The following is a 25,052-nucleotide window of genomic DNA, read 5'->3' as shown; positions in this document are numbered from 1 at the left end:
TGAGAATAATCAAGATGACAGGTGTTAGCTGAGGAAGCTGCTGGACTTTATGAGGCATGTTCAATACTTGGGACACACAGAAAGCATGTCCTTGTCCTACTAAGAGTTTCCCTTTACAACCAGGAGAATGGCTTTGGCTTCCTTTCCAAAAAGATATTTTGGGTAAGCATTAGCTAAAGGTAAAGAACAGGGATGTGTGATTCTAGCCAACCCTCTGTTCTCTGCTAATATCGACTCCCAAGTCCCCTCACCCACTGGCGAGGCCTGTCAGGGCCGATGTGAGGACAGACATCCCCTGAGCCTGAGGCTCAGCCACGAACAGCCTTCTCCGGTCCTTCCTTGCTTGCAACATGGAAGCTGCAGGGATCCTAAATACTCACCACCATCCTGCCCACCAGCCCCCCGCCCTGTTTCCAGGGGATGATAGACACGATGGCCACAAGAGGGTTAAAATCAGCTTTATTAATGGGTTGGGGACACAGTTGGGATCTGAGGCCTGAGTGCGGTGTCTTTCTTCCTCTCTGAAGTGACAACAGCCAAGCACGCTGGGTGGGGTTTGCCAAACATGCCCACCCAGTCACACACCGAGGCTGGAACGTGGAGAGCTGAGTCCTGGCTGGGCCCACCCCGGGCAGGTCCTGCAGGGTCTGTTTACTGCATGGAGACTGGAAGCCCAAAAGCAGGTTCAAGAGAAAGAGAGAGAGAGAGAGAGAAGAAGCAGGAGAACAAGTGAGCAGGGACCTCAGCACATTGTCTCTGCCCAGTAGAGAAGGGCACCCCAAGAGCCTCCAGCCCCATCAACCCCAGAGGCAGAAGCCTCTCCCCAGGCTGGGAATGTTGCTGGGAGACCCTTCCTCTACCTGAGCAGAAAATGGAGGAGTGAAGGAAAAGAGTTTCCCCCAAGAGGCGAGGTTGGGTTAGGAGCTCAATGAACTGCTCAGTGAATACGTGGCCAAGAGCCATTTTGTGTGAGCCTTTCGGGTGGGCAGTCACTAAGCCCAACAAAGGCACCAGCTGGAGCTGCAGAGCCAGGGCAACGGTCCATAAGTTGCCTCACATCACCAGCCACTGGATTCCTTTTCTTGCCTGCACTCTGGAGCCTGTACTTCCGAGGACTGCTCAGTAAGGGCTTGGCAGACTTAAGAGACGCCACAGCTGGGATCTGACACCCCTTGACGGCTACAGTATTCCTCCTGTAAAGAGAGACCCCCCTTTTGTTCACTCAAAGCAATTCCTTCTGATTTAACCATTAGGTACAGAGTTGTTAGCTGTGTGCCAAACCTAAGCAGAAGACCTATCCAAGCTATGTTGTGCAGAGGGTAGGATAGAAGCAGAATCACGAGATTCTTCCAGGGCACATGAAGAGACAGAAGGAGTTTAATGGCAAGTGCCACAGAGTTAAGAGTCGGATGCAGCTCTCTCTGGCACAGGAAGTCACCCTTTTCTGGCCAGTGGGATGACATATCAATTTCTAGCAGTCTGAAATCCTTCCTCCTACCTACCTGTCAGGCAGAATACCTGCTTCTATTTTTTCTATGCTTTTCCATTTATCTAGTTATCTTAATATGATATCATTAATTAACAAGTACCGATAAGTAGACCATAGCTTTTTTTAATACTTGAGCACATTCCCAGTGCTAATATTTCTGCTTTGAGCCTGGGTGACTACCGCAGGGAGTTAATCTCATCCATTACCTAGCATTTTTTTCATACCATCACATTAAAGGGTGACATTTCATGGTCCTAGAGGACATCCTTCTGTAGCTTCCAACCAGCTGACTATACAACTTTCCTTTAAATAAAACTGAATGATTGAAAAAATATTTTACCCCAGAGTATTTTTATTAGAGATTCCTGCTACCATATTAACATATAAAACAATCTGGATGTTGACACAGAAATTCAAATTTCACTATACAAAGATAAGGCTCCAATCACAATAACATGGTCCCCATATCGCTAGTATTTTAATGAAATCAACTCAATGTGAATTCTTCCCAGAGTTGTGTTTATAAATATTAGACAAACCACAAAATATATCTAAACACATGACATTTTACATATGTTCCAAGCACGAATAGAAATACATGCTTTACTTACATTGTTTTCATGATCCAACTTGCACTAGCACTAAAGACAAGATTGTATCATGTACATATGGTACATGTATTTGCCATATGTGTGTGTGTGTGTATATAATCCACAAATGGACACAGTGGTTCTCATGGAAAATTTTAAACTTTGAGGTTGTGGGTTTTACCCACCACGAATATGAGAGGCAAAAAGAACAGTAACATGTCACAAAGTCCTCAGTTGGGGCAAAATAAGCACAACTATGTATGAAGGCCACATCAGTTGTGTCTGTACAAATACTCACATATATGAACACAAGTGTATCAACAATATGGGATATACATATACTCACACACTTGCTTTGCACTTTGTGTCTCCCTATGTTACATCTCCACCATGTTTTCCTCATTTGATTCAGGCAACTGGTGACTATCTTCTGACAAGACTTAAATAGATGTTTCCCAAAGGCTCTGACTCTATGCCTTTCAAATGGCATTTCAAAATCCAGATTTGCTTTTGTTATCTATTGCTTAAATTCAATAGATCCTATTATGTCAACTCTTTCACTTAAAAACAGTTCTATTCAGCAGTGAAGTTTCTGCCTAAGAGAAAAAAGATGTTAGCTGGAAGTGTTCAAATAATATATTTATGACTCCCTACCATAAATCTGCATGGTTGGATGACATGCGATATTTATCCTGTCATATTTTTCAAATATTTTATAATGGAAAATATATTTACTTCCATAATTTAAAAACTATGAGTATTATTTAATATTATTTTTAAAGGGTGAGGGCTAGATGACTTGTCATGGTTAAAACTTCAAAGAAAATGATAATGAAGCACAATTAGAAGGGGAGTATTTTGTGTGGACCATGTGGGAGCACCCCCATGTCAGAAAATATGACTTAGGAGTTCTGGTCAAGATGGCGGAATAGACGGTCCCCAGTGTCACTCTCTTCCACAAATCAACCAATTTACAACTATAAAAATGTAACATCAGAAAAGTTGGGGCTGCTGGAGCTCAGGGGAAGAGGAGGAGAGACCTACGGAGTTCATGAAGGTGGGAGAAACCGTGATGAGAGAAAGAAAAAACTGCTCTGAGCACTTCAGGCTGTGACCGCTTTAAGGCTGTGCCCTTTGGATAGAATTGCTTGGAGGCAGCAGGGGAGAAGAGGGCCTTGGTGGCCTCCAGGACAGCAAGACCATTAATAGGGATCCCATGGACCCATGCAGGAGTGAGGATGCAGAACAGCTGAAAAAAGGGAGCCATTCAGAGGCCAGTGAGTCATTGCAATGGACTGGCACAGGGCCCATCCCACAGGAAGTGTTTGGAGAACAGGTAGTAGGGGACACAGGCTCACTGGGAGAACACTGGAACACAGCAAGGACAACCAACCCACTCCCCAATCAGCACAGGACCATGCAGAGGAGACGGGTCAGGAATGCAGAATTGCATGGGGTACAGTTTGATGAAAAAACTCAGGCCAAGATCAGAGTTTCTATACAACCCAGGAGCACCGGGTCTCTGGAGAGCCAGAAGTACCTATAAAGTCAACCATTAAACTCTGAGCTACACAAAAAGCCTTCCCTAGGGAAAAAGCAGCAAAGCAGCTATTTAGCTCAACCACACAGCTTGAGTACTGGTGCCCACAGGAAGTTCCCCCATTTTAGAAGTAAGCAAAGGACAAAAAATTAGTTCTGGCCCAGGCACACTACCAGAGCTTTGGGGCCTGCATGGGAACAGGAGGGTTGGAGCAGGGGACCGGAACCCCCTTCCACAACCAGGCACACCATGCCAGCACCTCAGGGCCCATCCGGGGAACTGAGTCATGGAGAAGGGGACCAGGCCCCCCTCCCACAACCAGGCACACCATGCCAGTGCATCGAGGCCCACCTGGTGACCTAAGGCATGGAGCCAGGGACCAGATCCCCCTCCCACAACCTGGCACACTATGCCAGCACCTCATGGCCTGCCCAGTGACCGAAGGTATGGAGCCAGGGACTGGACTCCCCCACCCACAACCAGGCATACCATGCCAGTGCCTTGGGGCCCACCCAGGGACCCAAGGCATGGATCCGAGGACCAGACACATCCCACAACCAGGCACACCACCAGCACCAAGGAGCATGCCAAAAATATCACCTCCATGTGAATAGCCCACCACAGCCACCACGATAACCATGGCTGGAGTGCATTGACACAAGGAGAGTCACCAGCAGAGATAAAGAAAAGAAGAGGATGTCTCTCTCCACAAAGCCCATTCCAGAGTGACAGAAGAACCATCTGTTCTATGATAATGTTGGGGGACCTGATCACACCTCTCAGCATTGGACAGATCATCTAGGCAACAAATCAACAGAGTAACCATTATTCTTTCAGAAGCAGAGAAGAAATCTAGGGTTATCAGAGGGGGGAGGGGGGAGGAAGAAGGGGATGGGGAGAGATTGGACAAGGGGCAGAAAGAATAGTTATGATTCGTAACAATATATATGCTAGTAATACTGATTGGTTCAACATATCTCAATGTTGAACCCCAAAAATATGTATAATCAATTTTTATTCAATAAATAAAAGAAATTAAAATTTAAAAAAGAAGAAAATACGACTTAGATGTCATGACAAAAGAGGGAAAAAATAAAACTTCCATTTCAAAGCTGGCCATTTACAAACTTGCAAAATAAATTGTTGAGTGTTCCAATCCTAGAAAATATATTTCTACATTGGTATCAAATGTAAGGTATTAAACAGTCTTTGTTAAAAAGCAAAATAAATCACTGAAAGCACATGAGAAAAAAAAACTCTGCAAACTTAATAGCAAATATTACGGTTTGCTCAGCTGAAGTCTTCACGAACTGACTTTCAAAACTTAATTTCAAAATTAAATATCTAATAAAGCTCTCGGAGCTCCATTGAGCAAGTGGAACTGGAATGCTCAATGGAAGCCCCAATTATGAAGAGTTAGGATCTTAAGAAAACTGAAAATTAAAGGAGTATAATGACCACCACATAGGATGGTCACTGGCCTTTATCAAAAAGCCGTTCACATTCTCTCTCTCTCTCTCTCACACGCACACACGCACACACACGCACACACAAACACACACGCGCGCGCACACACACACACACAGACACACACACACTTGTGAAGTTTCTTTCACAGAATCACAACGAATGGCATAAGGGACCAGAAAATTTACCTTAAAGTTTCTCCACTGTTATTTAGATCTAGTTAAACATGTTCATGTCAACTCAGACAGTGGGTGCCCTGTCCTTTACATCATCCACCGCCTTGTGTCACCATCACTTTCATAAAACAGACCCTGTGACTGCATTCACTTGCCTGGCAGCCTCGCCAGGACTCTTTCTGGCCACTTTCCATTTGTCCAGTTCCTGTTGCTTCCGCTCTTGGGTTAATGTACAACAACAGGCAGTTAACTGGCACATCTTTTACCTTTTTTCCTTTAAAGTTTCACTTTCTTGTAAAAACATTCTGCTCCCCCAGCCAAAATATATGAACAGAATACAAATGAAAGTAACAAGTCATCTTGTCCAGATACTTTGAAAAACAGATCATCCTGTGTCCACTTGATGCTCTTGGCTTCTACAGACTCCAGATCCATCACCTGTTTCAGGAGTTTACCTGCTGCAGTGTCTTTCTACCCATTTTCTATCTCATATGCAGGTAACGAATTATGGAATTGTTCTGCCCAAAATATTTTAAAAAACAAACCCATGCCAAAACATTAAAAAATTCCTAATACATCCTTCATGCATTAGTTTTGCAATCCGTACACTTAAATAACTCCAGAAGGCTTTTTTTACTAAAAATTTACCAAAATAGTTTGAACACATAAAAATATTTTTTTTAAAAAACTAAAACAAAAACCCAGCATAAATTTAGTTGTATAGGCGTTGGTTAGAGGACATTGTGTTCACTAAGGATTATATTCAAAACCTTTCTCTTGGGTTTTTACTAAAATTCTGATTCTGAATCTTATACCCTGTAGTGGTGCCAACTATTAAAAGCAGGAAAATCTAATTCAGTCCAATGTGTTATGTATCATGATATAATAGATAATGAGTATGTGTACACTATAATAAAAAATAAACATATTTTGGTTATCTACAGGCCATCTTCCTGACCTGTAACTAGAGTGACTGTAATTGATCTAAACTTATTTAAGTGCAGTGAGTTATGGAAAGCTAGCTTAAGGGTCCGAACAATCAGTTATGAGTACGGGGCACCTGCCGACGGCCCCGTGACCATTCAGAACCAGGCATTTACTGGGGGGAAAAGTCATGAGTATTGAATATAGCTCTTAGTCACATGAGGTATTAGCTTCATGAGCAGCCCAGCATGTAGAGGAGGACGCTGACTTTCCCAGCCACCCACTCCTTGAGGGGACAGTAGTACTCATAGTGAAACTGCTCAAACTCTGGTGTCTGGCGGATTTCACATAAGAAGGAGAGATCAATACCTGACTCCAAAAGGAGGAGGAGCAGGGGAAAGACAAAGAGCAGCAGTCCCAGGCCCAGCACAAGGAGCCTGGAAAAGCTCTTGACCAGTGGGTTCACCCGAATATGGCCGGTCAGAAGGTCATAGCTCCACGACAAAGCTCGGCGAGCCTCCTTCAACTCCTCTTCTTCAGCAACCAAAAAGGCATTTTCATCTGCGTCCAGCTCCTCAAAGGAATCCGAGTCTTCTCTTTGCAACTCAAGCCTAGAGGGACAGTCGAAGAGCATGTCAATCTCATCGTTGTCAACAGGGGTGGGGGGCAGGCTGGCACTTGGGTCACAGGCTAGTTCAGAGATGGTTAAGGGCTCTCCTTTTGTTTTATCTTCCTCTTCGCTTGGGGGATCTTCATACTCCCGGGCTTCCTTCACTGGAGAGCTGGAGATGAAGGGAGCAGAAATGGCATCCTCTTTAGGCAACGGGACACCTGTAAAGAGACATTTTTAAAATTTTTTATTTCAGGTTTTCTTTTTCCACAAAAACCTATAGATAGAAACAAACAAACAAACAAACAAAATGAATGGAATTCAAGGAATCTGTACATCATTCTGGGAAATCCTGACTTTTAACAAAGTCCTGTTAGTAACAGATTCTGTACCATAAGTTCCAAGGTCAACATGTTAAAATAACCGACACTTCTCAAGTGGTTGGCAATGTTTGCAACATTTTAGTATGTGTTCAGGTCTGCAAACCTCCAACTCTCATCATGTTTGCAAGAATAAAATGACAATAAATCACTATTATAATTATGAATGGTGTCTTTTAGAAGCCAACACTATCACCCAATACAGTATTACAATAAAACTGTAGAATCGACCATCCAATGATAACCACTTTATTATTTTGATGTTTTGCTTTCCAGTCTTCACTCGAGGTGCAATGTTGTGGTTTCTAATTTTATATAATTTATATAATTAAATATTGTATCCGCAAACTTACATCTCGCCCCTTAACATTTTAACTTAATCATTTTTACGTTGAAATAAACTCCCACTGGTATTATTTATAAGGGCTGCCAAATTTTCTATTTAGTTAATACAATAAATTATTTGTTACTGTAAAACATTGAGATTGCTTTGCAGTTGTAAAAAAAAAAAAAGATGCTGTAAGAGACATTTTACATGTAAAGCTTTACATATAAAGCCTCTTGCTTCAGTTCATTTGTCATAGATAGATGTCTAGAAGGGAGATTGCTTCATCAAAAGGTATAAACATTTTTTTAAATGTTTATTGGAGAAAGGCCCAAGAGCTGCCAGGACCATGTGCCTGAGCTGTGCCACCCATGCCAGACCAGGCAGGCACCACAGTGGGACTCCCTCAGCCCAGGCCAGTGCACATGGCCCAGAGAGGCCCCCACAGAGAGGCCTGAGACCTGCTGAGACCGTGCATCCCAAGCTGTGCCACCCATGCCAGACCAGGTAGGTGCTGCCACGGGAACTGCCAATCCCAGGCCAGCCCCTGGCACCCAGAGAGTCCCCCCAGAGAGGCCTGAAAACTGCCAGGGCCATGCACCCCAAGCCGAGCCACCCATGCTGGACAAGGCAGGTGCCACCGCAGGACTCCCAGTCCAGGCCAGTCACCACCGCCCAGAGAGGCCCAAGCCTCCCACCCATAAGCACTGAGTCAGCCTGCCAAACTGGCAGTCCGGGCAGGATCATAGCCAGACATTAGAGTCAAATGAGTGGACTATGAAATTCCCTGCCACAACAACTAAACACCAAAGGAAAGATACCAGAAATATGAAAGTCAAGAAAGTGCACCACCAAAAGGTAATTAACTCTCAAGCTCTAGATCCCACAGAACAGGAAGTCCTTGAAATGACTGACAAGGAATTTTGCATGATAACTCAAAGGAAACTAAATGAGATACAAGAAAACTCAGTTAGACAACACAATGAAATGAGAAAAAGTATACAAGACCTGAAAGAAGAAATGTACAAAGAAATCAATGCCCTGAAAAAAAATGTAGCAGAGCTTGCAGAGCTGAAGAATTCATTCAACAAAATAAAAAACAGAACAGAGAGTTTAACCAGCAGGCTAGAACAAGCAGAAGAGAGAATTTCTGACCTTGATGATAGGCTGTTTGAAATACCACAGGCAGACAAAAAAAAAAAAGAAAGAAAAAACAATTAAAAACATTGAAGAAAATTTAAAAGAGATAACAGATAACCTTAAGCACTCAAATATAAGAATCATGGGTATTCTAGAAGGGGAGGAAAAAGGAAACAGCATTGAAAACATATTAAATGAAAGAATGGAAGAAAACTTCCCTGGTATAGGGAAAAACACAGATCTTCAGATTCAGGAGGCTCAAAGATCTCCAAAAATATTCAACCAAAAAAGATCCTCTCCAAGATATGTTATAATCAAGCTGACAAAACTCAAAGACAAAGAGAGAATCTTAAAAGCCACAAGAGAGAAGCATCAAGTCACCTATTAGGGAGCCCCTATCAGACTAACACCAGAGTTTTCATCACAAACCCTAAAAGCCAGAAAAGAATGGGATGATATATTCAAAATACTAAAAAAGAAAAAAAAAAAAGATTGCCAGCCAAGAATACTTCACCCTGCAAGGCTATCCATCTGAAATGAAGGACAAATAGTATATTTCTCAGACAAACAAAAACTGTGGGAGTTCACTACCACACAATCAGCCTTACAAGAAATTCTCAAGGGAGTACTGGGTTTGGTACCTGAAAAACAACTACCACTGCCATAAATATGCAAGAAAAAACAAAACCCACTAGTAAAATAAAAATGCTAACAATGAAGAGGAAAAAAAGTTTATCTACCACCCCAAGAAACCAACAAATACAAAAGACAAACAGTAAATTAGAAAGAAAGGAACAATAGATACTCAAGACAGCCAAACAAAAATCAATAAAATGCTAGGAGTAAATCAACACTTTTCAATAACAACTCAATGTAAAAGGATTAAATTCCCCACTCAAAACACACAGACTGACTGACTGGATTAAAAAGGTGGACCCAACTATATGCTGTCTTCAAGAGACTCACCTCACCTGTAAAGACAAACACAGACTAAGAGTGAAAGGATGTAAAATATATACCATGCAAACAGAAATGAAAAATAAGCCAGAGTACTATTCTTATATCTGATAAAATAGACTTTAACCCAAAAACCATAAAAAGAGATAAAGAAGGCCACTACATAATGATAAAAGGATTGATCCATCAAGAAGACATAACAATCAAATATATATGCACCCAGTGTTCGAGCAGCCAGATTTATAAAGCAAACTCTATTAGACCTAAAGAATGAGATAGACACTAACACCATAATAGCAGGGGACCTGAACACATCACTCTCAATATTGGACAGATCATCTAGGCAAAGAATCAGCAGAGAAACACATGATCTAAACAACTCTTTAGACCAATTGGACTTGGCAGATATCTACAGAACATTCCATCCAACAACATTACAATATTCATTCTTTTCATCAGCACATGGAACATTCTCCATGATAGATCACGTTAGGTCACAAATCAAGTCTCAGCAAATTCAAAAAGATTGGAATTATTCCATGTATTTTTTCAGGCCACAATGGATTAAAATTAGAAATCAATAACAAATGAAACTCTAGAAACTATACAAACACAAGGAAATTAAACAGCATTCTACTTAACAACATATGGTTCCAAGAAGAAATTAAACAGGAAATCAAAAAAATTCTTGAAAATAATGATCCTGTGGGAAACCTGTGGGATACTGCAAAAGCAGTACTAAGGGGGAAATCCATCACATTAAATGCTTATTTCAGAAGAAAGGAAAGATGGAAAGTAAATAACCTAACATTTCACCTTAAAGAACTAGTAAAACAAGAACAATCCAAACCCAAAGTTAGCAGATGGAAAGAAATCATTAAGATCAGAGCAGAACTTAATGAATTAGAAAACCAAAAAAAGATACAAAAGATCAATGAAACAGAAAGTTGGTTTTTTGAAAAGATAAATAAAATTGACAAACTATTAACAAGACTTACTAAAAAAGAAAGGAGACCCAAATAGTAAAAAAGTAGAAATGAAAAAGGTGATATTACAACTGATGCCTTAGAAATACAAGAAAGCATTAGAGACTACTATAAATAACTATATGCCTACAAATTTGAAAATCTGGAGGAAATGGATAAATTTCTGGACACACACAGTCTACCAAAACTGAGCCAAAAAGATGTCGAAAATCTGAGCAGAACAATAACAATAAAAGAGACTAAAGCTCTTAACAGAAGGCTACCAACAAAGAAAATCCCAGGACCAGATGGGTTCACTGCAGAATTCTATGAAACCTTCAAAGAGGAATTGATACCAATTGTCAACAAAATATTCCAAAAGTTTGAAACAGAGGCCATTTTCCCAAACTCATTCTATGAAGCAAACATCAGCGTGATACCAAAACCTGAAGACAAAGATACAATGAAAAAAGGAAACTACAGGCCAATATCCTTGATGAATATAGATGCAAAAATCCTCAATAAAATACTAGCTAACAATACAGAAACACATACACAAAATTATACAACATGATCATGTGGGATTTATCCCAGGGATGCAAGTTTTGTTCAACATACGCAAATCAATAAATGTGATGCACCACATCAATAAAATCAAAGACAAAGACCATATGATCATCTCCATAGATGCTGAAAAAGCATTTGATAAAATTCAACATTCATTCATGATAAAGACTCCCTACAAGTTAGGTATAGATGGTAAGTATCTCAACATAATTAAAGCCATATATGATAAGCCCACTGCCAATATCATCCTGAACAGGGAAAAGCTGAAAGTTTTTCCCTTAAGAACAAGAACTAGGCAAGGATATCCACTCTCCCCACTCCTATTCAACACAGTGTTGGAAGTACTAGCCAGAGCAATCAGAGAAGAGAAGGAAATAAAGAGCATCCAGACTGGAAAAGATGAAGTCAAAATGTTCCTGTTTGCAGATGATATGATCATGTATATTGAACAGCCTAAAGCATCTACAAAAAACTCTTAGAGTTGATAAATGATTTCAGCAAAGTTGTAGGATACAAAATCAACACAGAAAAATCAGTAGTGTTTCTATACTCCAACAGTGAACATGCAGAAAAAAAATTAGGAAAGCTAGCCCATTTACAATAGCCACCAAAAAAATGAAATATTTAGGACCAAAGTTATCCAAGGATGTGAAAAATTTCTACAATGAGAACTACAAACCGCTGTTGAGAGAAATTAAAGAGGACACAATAAGATGGAAAGATATCCCATGCACTTGGATTGGATGAATTAACATTGTGAAAATGTCCATACTACCCAAAGTGATTTACAAGTTCAATGCAATCCCCATCAAAATTCCAATGGCATTTTTCTCTGAAGTGGAAAATATTATCCTAACATTTATATGGAATAAGAAAAGACAACACGTAGCTAAAGTAATCCTGAGCAAAAACAATAAAGCTGGAGGCATAACACTACCTGACTTTAAACTATACTACAAAGCTATTGTGACCAAAACAGCATGGTACTGGCACAAAAACAAACACACGGACCAATGGAATAGAATAGAGAATCCAGAAATTACCCCATACACCTACAGCCATCTGATCTTTGACAAAGGCTCCAAGTCTACACTCTGGGGAAAAGACTGCCTCTTCAGCAAATGGTGCTGGGATAACTGGGTATCCATATGAAGGAGAATGAAACTAGACCCATATCTCTCATCACATATCAAAAGCAACTCAAAATGGATTAAGGAATTAAATATACCCTCTGAAACAATAAAATTTCTTAAAGAAAACATAGGGGAAACACTCCATGAAGTAGGACTGGAGACAAACTTCATGAATACGACCCCTAAAGCACGGGCAACTAAAGGAAAAATAACCAAATGGGATTATATCAAACTAAAAAGCTTCTGCAGAACAAAAGAAACAATTAACAGAGATAAAAGACAACCCACAGAGTGGGAGAATATATTTGCAAAATATACATCTGACAAAGGATTAATATCCAGAATATACAAGGAATTCAAACAACTTTACAGCAAAAAACCAAAAACCCAATTTAAAAATGGGCAGAGGAGCTACACAGGCATTTCCCAAAGGAAGATATACAAATGGCCAACAGACACAAGAAAAAAATGCTCAACATCACTTAGCTTTCAGGAAATGCAAATCAAAACCACACTGAGATACCATCTCATACCAGTTAGGATGGCTAATATCCAAAAGACCGTGAATGATAAATGCTGGTGAGGTTGCGGAGAAAAAGGAACTCTCATACATTGTTGGTGGGACTGCAAAATGGTGCAGCCTCCATGGAAAATTGTTTGGTGGTTCCTCAAACAATTACAGATAGATTTACCATATGACCCAGCTATTCCACTGCTGGGAAGATACCCTGAGGAAAGGAAATCATCATGTCGAAGGGATACCTGTGCTCCATTGTTTACTGCAGCACTATTCACAATAGTCAAGAGTTGGAACCAGCCCAAATGTCCATCCTCTGATGAGTGGATAAGGAAACTGTGGTACATCTACACGATGGAATACTACTCTGCTATAAAAAAGAGTAAAATACTACCATTCGCAGCTACATGAATAGAATTAGAAAAAATTATATTAAGTGAAATTAGCCAGGCACAGAAAGAGAAATACCACATGTTCTCATTTATTGGTGGGAGGTAAAAATAAATAAATAAATATACAAATGAACGGGGGAGCAGGAAAGAAGACACAGCTACAAATCCTTGAACTTAAGACAAGCAGACAGATATGATGTTCATGGCAGCAAGGAAGAAGGGTTCAGTAAAGGGACATGAAAATCAACTACATTGCATATTGATAAAATAAAATTTAAAATAAATAAGTAAATAATTGAAACATTAAAAAGAATGCTATAGCTATAGTTTGGGGGTTCTTTTGTTTTGTTTTGTTTTGTTTTGTTTTTGAAAACTGTCTGCACATATAAAACCAAAAGCAATAATTACTTCTTCCCAAAATGCTGCACCATTTTTTTAGCTTTCAGAATAAATCAAGTCATAAACAATTTGTCTTTTCTCTGCTGCATCATTTGGATGTTTCTTTTCCTACATGGTTATATTAAGTTCTTGAATCATTTAATTTTGAATAAACCAATTATGTCAGTTTTCAAAATAAATAAATAAATGTTTATTGGGGGAGAGGGGTTTCTCAATGCCTCATTTTACAGATGGTAAGTCCAGTTACCTACTGTCAAGCCTAAGGCTAGCTATCTTAATTTTGAGTCATGGGATCTTAAAGGGAAATAAAGACAGCATCAAGAAAACATCCACTAGGCTGAATCTACAGTACAATAACAAGTTGGCACTGGGTGCATAAGATAAGTATAAATCAGCTTTTAATGAATATATTTCAGGATTTCTTTCCAATGAAATGAATGAATTACTGGTTTTATCTTTCAAAAATCAACAGATATTTCCTAATAGCTCTGGTCCAACAGCACTGAGCAGTTCAAATGAAAAGTACCATTAAAAATGCCATGTGTAAATGACCAACAAGCACATGAAAAGATGCTCACCATTGTTAATCACTAGGAAAATGCAAATCAAAACCACAATAAGATATCACTTAATGCCTCCTAGGATGGCAATAATTTTTTTTAAAATTGAAAGTGACAAGAGTTGGTGAGTATGTGGAGAAATTAGAACCCTGTTCATTACTAGCAGAAATGTAAAATAGCTCCATTGCTATGGAAAAAATTTGGTGGTTCCTCAAAATGTCAAACACAGTATTACCATATGACCCAGCAATTCCACTTCTAGGTGCATACTCTGAAGAATTAAAAACAAGTATTCCAACAAGTATTTGTATGCAAACATTCATAGCACCACTATTCCAACAGTCAAAAGGTGAAAACAACCCAAATGTCCATCAGTGGATGAATGGATAAGCAGAATGTGCTCTAGCCATACAATGGAATATTATTCAGCCATACAGAGCATATTGATCCATTGCACAGCACGGATGAACCTCAAAAATACATGCTAAGTGAAAGAAGCCAGACACAAAAGGTCACATAAAGTGATCATGTCATTTATAGGAAAAATCCATAATAGGCAAATCCATAGAGACAGAAAGCAGATTGATAGTTTCCAGGGACTCGAGGAAGAGGGGAAAGGCAGTGACTGCCTAATGGGTACAGGGTTTTCTTTTGAAGTGATAAAAATGTTTTGGAACTAGACAGAGGCATTAGTTGCATGACTCTATGAATGTCCTAAGTGTCACCAAACTGTTCACTTCAAAACGGATAATTTTATGTTATGTGAACTTCACCCCAATAAAAATAAAAAATAAATGCAAGCAATAAATTGCCTACCACTGTATTATACTCCATGAAACCTGAAGGGAGAGAATATTCACAGTGTAGGACAGATGAGAAAAGCTGTGACTTTGGGGGATGCTTATCTTTCCATCCGCAGGCTCTTCCTCTCCCCAGCCAGAGGATCACGTGCCAGCCTCTTCTGGAAAGCAGTGACAGTCACAGGCTACACACGGGTGGCGTCACTGCTCTGCAGAGACCACTTCCACCCCTTGTGCTGATTTCTCTGCTCCTGTGCCCACACAGATCATCTGTGCTCTCTGTTCCTGCCCAGCAGCACTCTCTCATATACATACATGACCTTTCTTCCCTGAGTCTCCTCCTCTGTCCTTGCAGGAGTGTCTGGGCCCTGCTCAGTGTGCTGTCCTCAGCCCTCCTAATCTCTCTGACCTTGTCCCCTACAACTCCCCCTTGCTCACTGCACTCCAGCCACACAGACCGCCCTGCTGTCCCACAAACACGCCAGTCACATTCCCACCTCAGGGCCTTTGCACTTGCTGTCCCCTCTGCCTGGAGCACCTTTCCCTCATGTATATCCCCTCCCCCTTGGAAGGTCTCTAATCAAATGTCTCCTTCATAATGAGGTCTTTCCTAGCCTCGCTACGTAATATTTCAATCCTTATCCCCAGCACTCCTTACTCCCCTATTCTCATTTATTTTTCTTCCAAGAAGCCCAGAATTTAAGGAGGAAAAACAGAGCATACCAGCGGCTGAAGCCAATAGCTTCTGCAGAAGACACAATCACAGTAACTAATCCAGGGGCATGAAGGCCAGGACCTCCACACCACAGGCAGGGGCCTGATGTGAATGGGTGTGAGTCAGGACTGGGACAGAAGGGAGCAGTGGTGACTGAGAAGAATTGACCATTCTGAGCCCCATCTAAAAGCTTTAAAATTCAAATTTCAAAGAACATCTGTAGAATCCACACAAAATGCACCTGCGGGGGGCGGAGGTCTTTTTAGGCACGTGCGCTGTCAGTCTGTAAATGCTGCTATAATAAAAATCACCTAGATTTATAGTATTTTCAGTCACCTAGCATTCTAGTACTTTGATCTCGATGACAGAAATATTCACGTATTTTTCTGGAAAGGAGGAGGTAGGCAAAGAAATAAATGCTTTCCTCCCCTTCATATTTGTTCTAACCACGAGTGCTAAGTATGCTGGAGATTCATGCTACTTTGCCTTCATCTCTGTGCCCCAGCCATAAAACAGCTGGGGTAGGGTGGACAGGGACCAGACAAAGGTTGGACAGCCCCCGGTTTAAATCCCAGCTCTGTCATTACTTTATATTATGAGACGTTAGTTATTAAGTAACTGAAAGTTACATAATATTCTTGGAGCTCAGTTTGCTTAACTATCAAAGAGGAGCAACTCCTATTTGCTCAGGCTGGGGTGAGGGTTAAATGAAATTGTGGATGCGTAATTGTTATCTACAGTAAAAAAAAAAAAAAAAAAAAAAAATCCTAAACTACAGAAATTAGATGTTACTGTCCTTTTGGTTTTGTTTGGTTTTTTGTTTTTGGTTTGGTTTTTCTGTTTGTTTTTTTGGCAGCTAGCCAGTTTGGGATCCAAACCCTTGCCATTGGTATTATAGCACCGCACTCTAACCAACTAAGCTAACTGGCCAGCCCGATGTTACTATCTTAACAAAACTGTCTTAACAATAGACTACTCATAAATCATTGCCCAGTCCTAAACCCTGGAGCATATCCCCTATGTTTTCTTTTAGGAGTTTTAAAGTTTCAGGCCTTATATTTAGGTCTCTAGTCCATTTTGAGTTGATTTTGGTGTATGGTGAAAGGTACAGATCAAGTTTCATTCTTCTACAAGTATATATCCAGTTTTCCCAGCACCATTTATTGAAGAGGCATCTTTTCCCCAACGTATGTTCTTGGTGCCTTTGTCGATCAGTTGGCTGTAGATATGTGGGTTGATTTCTTAATTCTCTATTCTGTTCCATTGGTCCATGTGTCTGTTTTTATGCCAGTACCATGCTGGTTTTGTTACTACAGGTTTATAACATAGTTTGAAGTCAGGAAGTGTAATGCCTCCAACTTTACTTTGTTTGCTCAGGAATGTCTTGGATAATAGGGGTCTTTTGTTGCTCCATATGAATGTTAGGATTGCTTTTCATATTTCTGTGAAAAGATATCATTGGTATTTTGATGGAAATTGCATTGAATCTGTAGATGGCTTTGGGTACTATGGACATTTTTACTACATTGATTCTTCTATTCCACAAACAAGGAATGTCTTTCCATCTCTTAGTGTTTTCTTTAATTTCTTTAAGAAGTGGTTTGTAGTTCTCATTGTAGAGATCTTTCACCTCTTTGGTTAGATTTATTCCTAGGTATTTTATTTTTTTGGAGACTATTGTAAATGACCTTGCTTTCTTGATCTCTTTTTCTTCTAGTTTATTGTTTGTGTATAAAAATGCTAATTTTGTATGTTGATTTTGTACCCTGCAACTTTACTGAATTAATTTATCAGCCCTAAGAGTTTTTTGGTAGAATTTCTTGGGTTTTCTATTTATAAAATCATGTCATCTATGAACAGGGACAATTTGATTTCCTCTTTACCTGTTTCAATGCCCTTTATTTCTTTCTCTTGTCTAATTGCTCTGGCAAGTACTTCCAATAAATAACTCCCCAAAAGCACAGGCAACAAAACTAAAAATAAACAAATTGGATTACACCAAACTAAAAAGCTTCTGCACAGCAAAGTAAACAATCAATAGAGTGAAAAGACATCCTACAGAATGGGAGGAAATATTTGTGAAATATGCATCTGACAACGGATTAATATCCAGAATTTACAAAGAGCTCAGACAACTTTATAGCAAAAAACCAAATAATCCAATTAAAAAATGGGCAAAGGTGCTGAATAGACATTTCTGAAAGGAAAACATAGAAATGGCCAACAGGTATATGAAAAAATGCCCAACATCATTAATCATCAGGGAAATGCGAATCAAGATATGAGATATCACCTCACCCCAATCAGACAGGCTATTATAAAAAAGACAGAGAATAACAAATGCTAGTGAGGATGGGGAGAGAGAGGAACCCTTCTGCACTGTTGGCAGGACTGTAAATTAGTACAACCACTATGGAGAACAGTATGGAGGTTCTTCAAACAACTGGGGATAGAACTTCCATATAATCCAGCAATCCCACTCCTGGGGATATATCCAGAGGACTGGAAAACATCAGGTCGAAGGGATAACTGCACTCCCATGTTTACTGCAACTCTATTTACAGTAGCCAAGTGATGGAACCAACCTAAATGTCCATCGATGGATGACCGGATAGGGAAATTGTGGTATATATACACCATGGATTACTACTCAGTCATAAAAAGGAATGAAAATCTATCATTTGCAACAACAAGGATGAGCCTGGAGAAAATTGTCCTAAGTGAAACAACCCAGGTGCAGAAGGAGAAATACCACATGTTCTCACTCATAGCTGGGAGCTGAATCCATAAGTAAACAAATGAACAATAAAGAGAGACAGAGAGAAAGAAAGAAAAAATAAACAAGAATCACAGTAACACGTTGAACTTTTAGAAAACTAGAGGTGGAAAAGGGGAGGGGAGGGTGAGAGGGAGGGAGGCTAATGAGGAATGGGTCAACGGACACAAAAAATGATTGCATATTGTAATGACGACTAAGCTAACTATACTGATCTAACCACCACACATTCTACACAATTATTGAAAATCAACATTGTAGCCCACACGTATGCATAATAAAAAATAAATTTAAAAAGAGAGCATTAGGCTACATGTGATCTATTATTAAACAATATCATTTTATCAACACATCCATTAGTTTTCTAACAAGTCCACTATACAGAATACAAGGTGAAATTTATTATACTTGGTTATCCATATCTTCTTAATTTCATGTATGTGATAGATGCTTAAAGTTTCCTATATACCTTTTCTGATGAATTCTAACAAAACTGCCCAAAGGGACCAGAAATACTAAATTAGTAAGATTATCCACATTGCTTCATTAAATTCATTTTACTTCATCCATAAATAAGAAGCCTCCTGAATATATTCACAAAGCTCAGTAAGACTGAGAACTTTCTGGGTTTAGAAGTGAAATGACAATGATTTAGGAAAAGGAAAGAGCTTTCCAATTTACGTAACCATGCAACACAACAAAACCAACTCGCGGGCAGCTGACAGCTGATGTTACTAGAAAAGCTGTTCTTCATCTTATTGCTGAAGGCAAGATATAGAGGCCTTTCCCGTGCACAGCAAAATCAGCGACAGGTGAAGACAGAACGAGCGGGGTGCACATTTACGTGCAGAAGCCAGCGTCTCTGCTAACTCTAAGCGTATCTGTGAGCAAGTCCAAATGCTACAGCGGAGGTTTCCAGCAGCTGTGTGTGCACAAAACAGCCACAGAGCCTGACCAACGACCCTCGTCCACTTCACCTGGGCACGGTGATCTTTATGAACACAGCAATGCAACAGTAGGTATCACCAGAACAAGTGCCTTCCAAAAAGGACACTAGTAGTAACCCCCAACTATCTCACAAGGTTGTGGAAAGGATCAAAAGTGCAGAGAAAAGAACACTTGAGAAAGCGCATTGGGGACAGTGCGGTGATATCACAACTAACGGAACATCTGCAATTTGCATTTAACTACGCTAACCTCCTGAGCGACAACTTTGGACTTTGGGTGCCTTGGGGTAACTCTAAACCCACTTGGCAACGTCTCTCCTTTTAGGAATCTGCAGTTGTCGTTGCTGTCATTTGGCTGAAACCAAACTGGCTCACTCTGCAGGAGACACTCCTTCAGCCTTCCTTCCTGCTGCCTCTGTCACGGCCACCTGACGCTCACCCTGTGAGCGTGAGGCCCTTCTCCGTGCTGGGAGGCTGTGTAAATGGCATCACTGGGACCCACCGTGCTGGTTTCCTCGGAGGCGCCCCGCCCTGACACCACCGTGGAACGCCCATTCAACCTCCAGAGCTGCGGTACAAAAACAGCCATAGCACCATCCAGCTGGGACCAGGCTGTTTTAGAAAATCATTGAAGCTTTTGAGATGTCACATGATTGGAGGGGCCAGCGTCATTTAGTGAGTGGACGTCTGGGATGTCAGACATCCTGAAATGTGTAGGATGGTCCCACAAAATGAAGAATTATTGAAACCCACGCAACTTTCTAATGTCAAATATCAGAGACTATCCATATAGCTGAAAAACCTACTTAATAATGATCTGAATCTAGAACCTACCTCTGTTTTATATTTAAGCCTGAGGCACTTGGGGTATGCTTTCAACACAATTTTGAATTTTTCAGGAATATAACCATGGGGTAAATTGAAGGAAGATTTTTGCTAGGAGTCATTTAGCAGTTCAGAATCTCACACCATGGCCATCAGGGATGCCTAAGGTATCAGAGTGCACACACTACCGCCCTGCACCTGTTGGGTGACTCCTGTGACGACCCTGTTTCCCCTACTCCAAGCATCTCACTTCTTCATTCTGCCTCCTGGTGAGTCATGCTTGGGAAAAACCGTGGAAATTCCTTTTTTTTTTTTTTTTTCTGAATGTTTATAGGTATTTTTTTTAATTTATTAATTTATTATTGGAACATAGTTGATTGTACATATCCATGGGGTACAGCATTGAACATTAATACCTGTGTGCAATATGTGATGATTAAATCAGGATAATTAGTGTATTCTCCATTATACAATGTAATCAATTTTTGTGGCCCTTTACCAATTCCTGCCTTTCCCCCTCCCCCTCTGTCTCCCCCTTTTCCACTTCTGGCAACCCCAGTTCTGTTTTCCTCTCTTAAAAGTGCAATGTATTATTCTTCCTTCCTTCCTTCCTTCTTTCCTTCCTTCCTTCCTTCCTTCCTTCCTTCCTTCCTTCCTTCCTTCCTTCCTTCCTTCCTTCCTTCCTTCCTTCCTTCTTTCCTCTCTCCCTCCCTCCTTCCCTCCCTTCCTTTATTTTTATTATCTCCTACAAATTAGTAAGGACATGAAGTGTTACTCTTTCTGTGCCTGGTTTATTTTACTTAGAATAATTTTCTCTTAGTTCATCCATGTTGCTCTGAATGGCAGACTTTCATTTCTTTTTATGGCAGAGTAGTATTCCTCTGCATAAATATACCACATTTTCCTTATCCAGTCATCCATTGATGGACATTTAGGTTGGTTCCAACCCTTGACTATCGTAAATAGATCTGCAATAAACATGGCAGTGCAGGTTTCCCTTCAGCATGAGGATTTCTATTCCTTTTGATATATATCCAGCAGTGGAATAGCTGGGTCATACAGCAGTTCTATCTGTACTTGTTTGAGAAACCTCCATACCATTTTCTATAATGGCAGCAACATTTCACAGTCCCACCAACAGTGTAGGAGGGTTGCCCTTTCTCCACATCCTTGTCAGCATTTGTTATTCTGTCTTTTTGCTAATAGTCAGTCTAACTGGGGTGAGATAATATCTCAATGTGGTTTTGATTTGCATTTCCCAGATGGTTAGTGATGAGCATTTTTTCATGTGTCTGTTGGACATTTATGTATCTTCCTTTGAGAAATACTAATTCAGCTCCTTTGCCCATTTTTTAGTAAGGTTACTTGTGTTTTTACTGTTAAGTTGTTCGAGTTCCTTGTATATTGTGGATATTAATCCTTTGTCGGAGGTATAGTTTGCAAATATTTTCTCCCACTCTGTAGGTTATCTTTTTCCTCTGTTAATTGTTTCTTTTGCAGGGCAGAAACTTTTTAGTTTGATATAATCCCATTTGTTTATTTTTCTTTTGATTGCCTGTTCTTTTGGTGTTGTATTCATTAAGTCTTTGCCCAGTCCTATTTCCTGAAGTGTTTCTGCTATGTTTTCATTTAGGAGTTTTATAGTTTCAGGATGTATATGTAATTTTTTAATCCATTTTGAGTTGATTTTGGTATATGGGTAGAGGTACAGGTCTAGTTTCATTCTTCTACATATGGAAGTCCAATTTTCTCAGCAACATTTATTGAAGAGGCACTCTTTTCCCCAATGTATGTTCTTGGCACTTTTGTCAAAGATCAGTTGGCTGTAGGTAAATGGGTTGATTTCTGGGTTCTCTATTCTGTTCCATTGGTCTGTGTGTCTGTTTCTATGCCAGTACCATGCTGTTTGGGGTACTATAGCTTTGTAGTATAATTTGAAGTTGGGTAGTGTTATGCCTCCAGCTTTATTTTTTTGTTTTGTTCAGGATTGCTTTGGCTATTTGGGGTCTTTTGTTCTATATGAATGTTAGGATTGTTTTTCTCTATTTCTGTGAAGAATGTCATCGGTATTTTGATGGGGATTGTGTTGAATCTATAGAACACTTTGAGTTATATGGACATTTTCACAATGTTAATTCTTCCAGTCCAAGAGTGTGGTATGCCTTTCCATCTTTTTGTGTCCTCTTCAATTTCTTTCAGCAGTGGTTTGTAGTTCTTGTTATAGAGTTCACATCTTTGGTTAACTTTATTCCTAGGTATTTATTTTTTGGGTGACTACTGTAAATGGTCTAGTTTTCTTGATTTCTTTTTCTGTTAGTTTGTTGTTGGAGTATAAAAATGCTACTGATTTTTGCATGTTGATTTTGTATCCCACAACTTTGCTGAAATTGTTTATCAACTCTAAGACAGTTTTTTGGGTTTTTTTTTTCTTTTTGTAGAGTCTTTAGGTTTCTCTCTATATAGGATCATGTCATCTACAAATAGGGACAGTTTGACTTAGTCTTTTCCAATCTGGATGCCCTTTATTTATGCCTCTTGCCTGATTGCTCTGATTAGAACTTCCAATACTATGTTGTCCAGGAATGGTGAGAATGGGCATCCATGTCTTATTCCCATTCTTAAGGGAAAAGCTTTCAACTTTTCTCCATTCAGGATGGCATTGGCTGTTGCTTAACCTCCCATGGATTTGTCACCCCTTCTCCCCTGGGTGACGGAGCCACCAAAGATTACTCAAAGCCCACCTCTTCTGAGCAGTGAGAAGCCCCCAAAGGGGTTAATCTCCCAGAACCCTCAAGAGAGAGGCATCCTTCCATTTGGGAAATTAACCCTGAGGGGTTCTCTTCCCACATTTATTCTCCAGACCAGGAAGTTACAGGAAGAGAACATAGGTAGGGGTTTTTCTAAGTACAGTTTAACAAATTTAGCAATAGAAGCTGGTAACATTCAGTAAGAAAAGCAATGTGACATCCCATAATGCAATTAAGTCAATCCACTAACAAAACCTTGATTTTAACAAACATTCTCTTCTTACAGCAATTTCCCAGTATCTTTACATATCAATCAGTAACCTGTCTGTCTTTGAGCCAGAAATCTGCTGTGCTACAATTCTTTTCTTGCAACAGAGACTGTAGCCTGGGGAAAATTTCCTGTCCCTTGCAAGGTCAATATCTGAAACTGCAAGGCTTTGGAAAACCAGGCCCTGTGAAGTACATTTGCTTTATGCATACTCCACAATTGGCAGTTTGTCATAAATGGCTTTTACTGTGTTGAGACACTTTCCTTCTATTTCTCATTTGCTGAGAGTCTTTATCATGAAGAGATGTTGAATTTTGTCAAATGCTTTTTCAGCATCTATTGAGATAATCATATTGTTTTTGTCCTTGATTTTGTTGATGTGATGTATGACATTCATTGACTTTTGTATGTTGAATGATCCTTGCATCCCTGGGATGAATCCTACGTGATTGTGCTGTATACTTTTTATGATATGTTGCCATATTCTATTTGCTAATATTTTATTGAAGATTTTTGCATCTATATTCATCAAATAAATTGGTCTACAGTTTTCTTTTTTTGTTGTTGTATCTTTGTCTGGTTTTGGTATCAGAGTGATATTTGCCTCATAGAATGAGTTTGGGAGAATAGCCTCTGTTTCAATTTTTTGGAGTAGTTTGAAGAGAATTGGTATTAATTCCTCTTTAAAGGTTTGGTAGAATTCAGCAGTAAGCCCATCTGGTCCTGGGCTTTTCTTCATTGGAAGACTGCTGATTACTGCTTCAATCTTATTGCCTGTTACTGATCTGTTCATGTTTTTGATGTCTTCTCGGTTCAGTCTTGGTAGTTTGTATGTGTCCAGAAATTTGTTCATTTCCTCCAAGTTTTCAAATTTGTTGGCGTATATTATTTATAATAGTCTCCAATGATTCTTAGTATTTCTGTGGTATTGATTGTAATGTCTTTTTTTGTTTCTAATTTTTGTTATGTGTGTCTTCTCTCTTCTTGTTTTAGTTAGCCTTGCTAATAGCTTGTTTATTTAGTTTACCTTCTTGAAAAACCAACTTTCTGTTTCATGGTTCTTTTGTATCATTCTTTGGTCTCTGTTTCATTTAGTTCTGCTCTGATCTTAATTATTTCTTTCCATCTCCTAACTTGGGGATTGGATTGTTCTTGTTTTTCTAGTTCTTTGACATGTAGCATTATGTCATTTATTTGCAATCTTTCTGTTCTTCTTATTTAAGCATTTATTGTGATAAACTTCTCTCTTGGTACTGCTTTAGCAGTATCCCACAGGTTTTGGTATGATGTGTTTTTATTTTCATTAGTTTCAAGAAATTTCTTGATTTTCTGTTTAGTCTCTTCTTGGACCCATGTGTCATTCAGGAGAATGTTGTTTAATTTCCATGTATTTGATAGCTTACAGAGTTTCATTTATTATTTTATTATAAATGACTTTATTTCTCCTCATATTACAGTTAGCGCATTATTTTGACTTTAAAGTTATGTACAGGAAGACTGTGTCTTCTATGAGTTGCATCTCAGGATGGTAAAGAGAACATTACAAGATTTTTGTTATTAAAAGATGACACTGGATCTGACAGTGTTGACAATCACAACTCAAGCACACGTGAAATTGTCAGGTCTCTACGGAGGTCACATATGCATTGTATCTGAGCAGAACCATCCTTCTTGGGGTGTGCTAAACTCTGATCTGCTCATGCTGATCAGCATAGCAATCCCAGCTCTGGGAGGTGGGCTGCACTCTTGAATTGAGGGTAGGGAAGAGACAGGAGAAAGGAGAGTGGGAGAGGAAAGCAGAACAGGTCCTCACTCCACTTCTGGTAAATACAATGGGGTGGAA

At 39.7% G+C, this 25,052-nt stretch overlaps 1 protein-coding gene across 3 annotated transcripts in view; it reads right to left on the bottom strand.

Annotated features, from left to right (window-relative positions):
- Positions 1-442: 442 nt before the first annotated feature.
- The window catches only part of LOC134364804 (FERM domain-containing protein 3-like), a 31,515-nt gene continuing 6,905 nt past the window's right edge, over positions 443-25,052 (bottom strand). The window contains exons 2-4 of one of the 3 annotated variants that reach the window (XM_063080967.1): positions 6,556-7,017; positions 861-1,193; positions 443-665 (exon numbers count right to left, since the gene is read on the bottom strand). In XM_063080967.1, the coding sequence (XP_062937037.1) occupies positions 1,180-1,193; positions 6,556-7,017 (476 nt within the window). In that variant the 3' untranslated portion in view covers positions 443-665; positions 861-1,179. Of the gene's footprint in view, positions 666-860; positions 1,194-5,967; positions 7,018-25,052 lie in introns of those variants that run through there. The other 2 variants (XM_063080966.1, XM_063080965.1) reach the window with 2 other exon arrangements.

This window comes from Cynocephalus volans, chromosome 16, assembly GCF_027409185.1.
Source record: "Cynocephalus volans isolate mCynVol1 chromosome 16, mCynVol1.pri, whole genome shotgun sequence".
Classification (NCBI taxonomy): domain Eukaryota; kingdom Metazoa; phylum Chordata; class Mammalia; order Dermoptera; family Cynocephalidae; genus Cynocephalus; species Cynocephalus volans.
The sequence above is the reverse complement of the archived record's forward strand: the minus strand, read 5'-3'. Positions and strand labels throughout refer to the sequence as shown.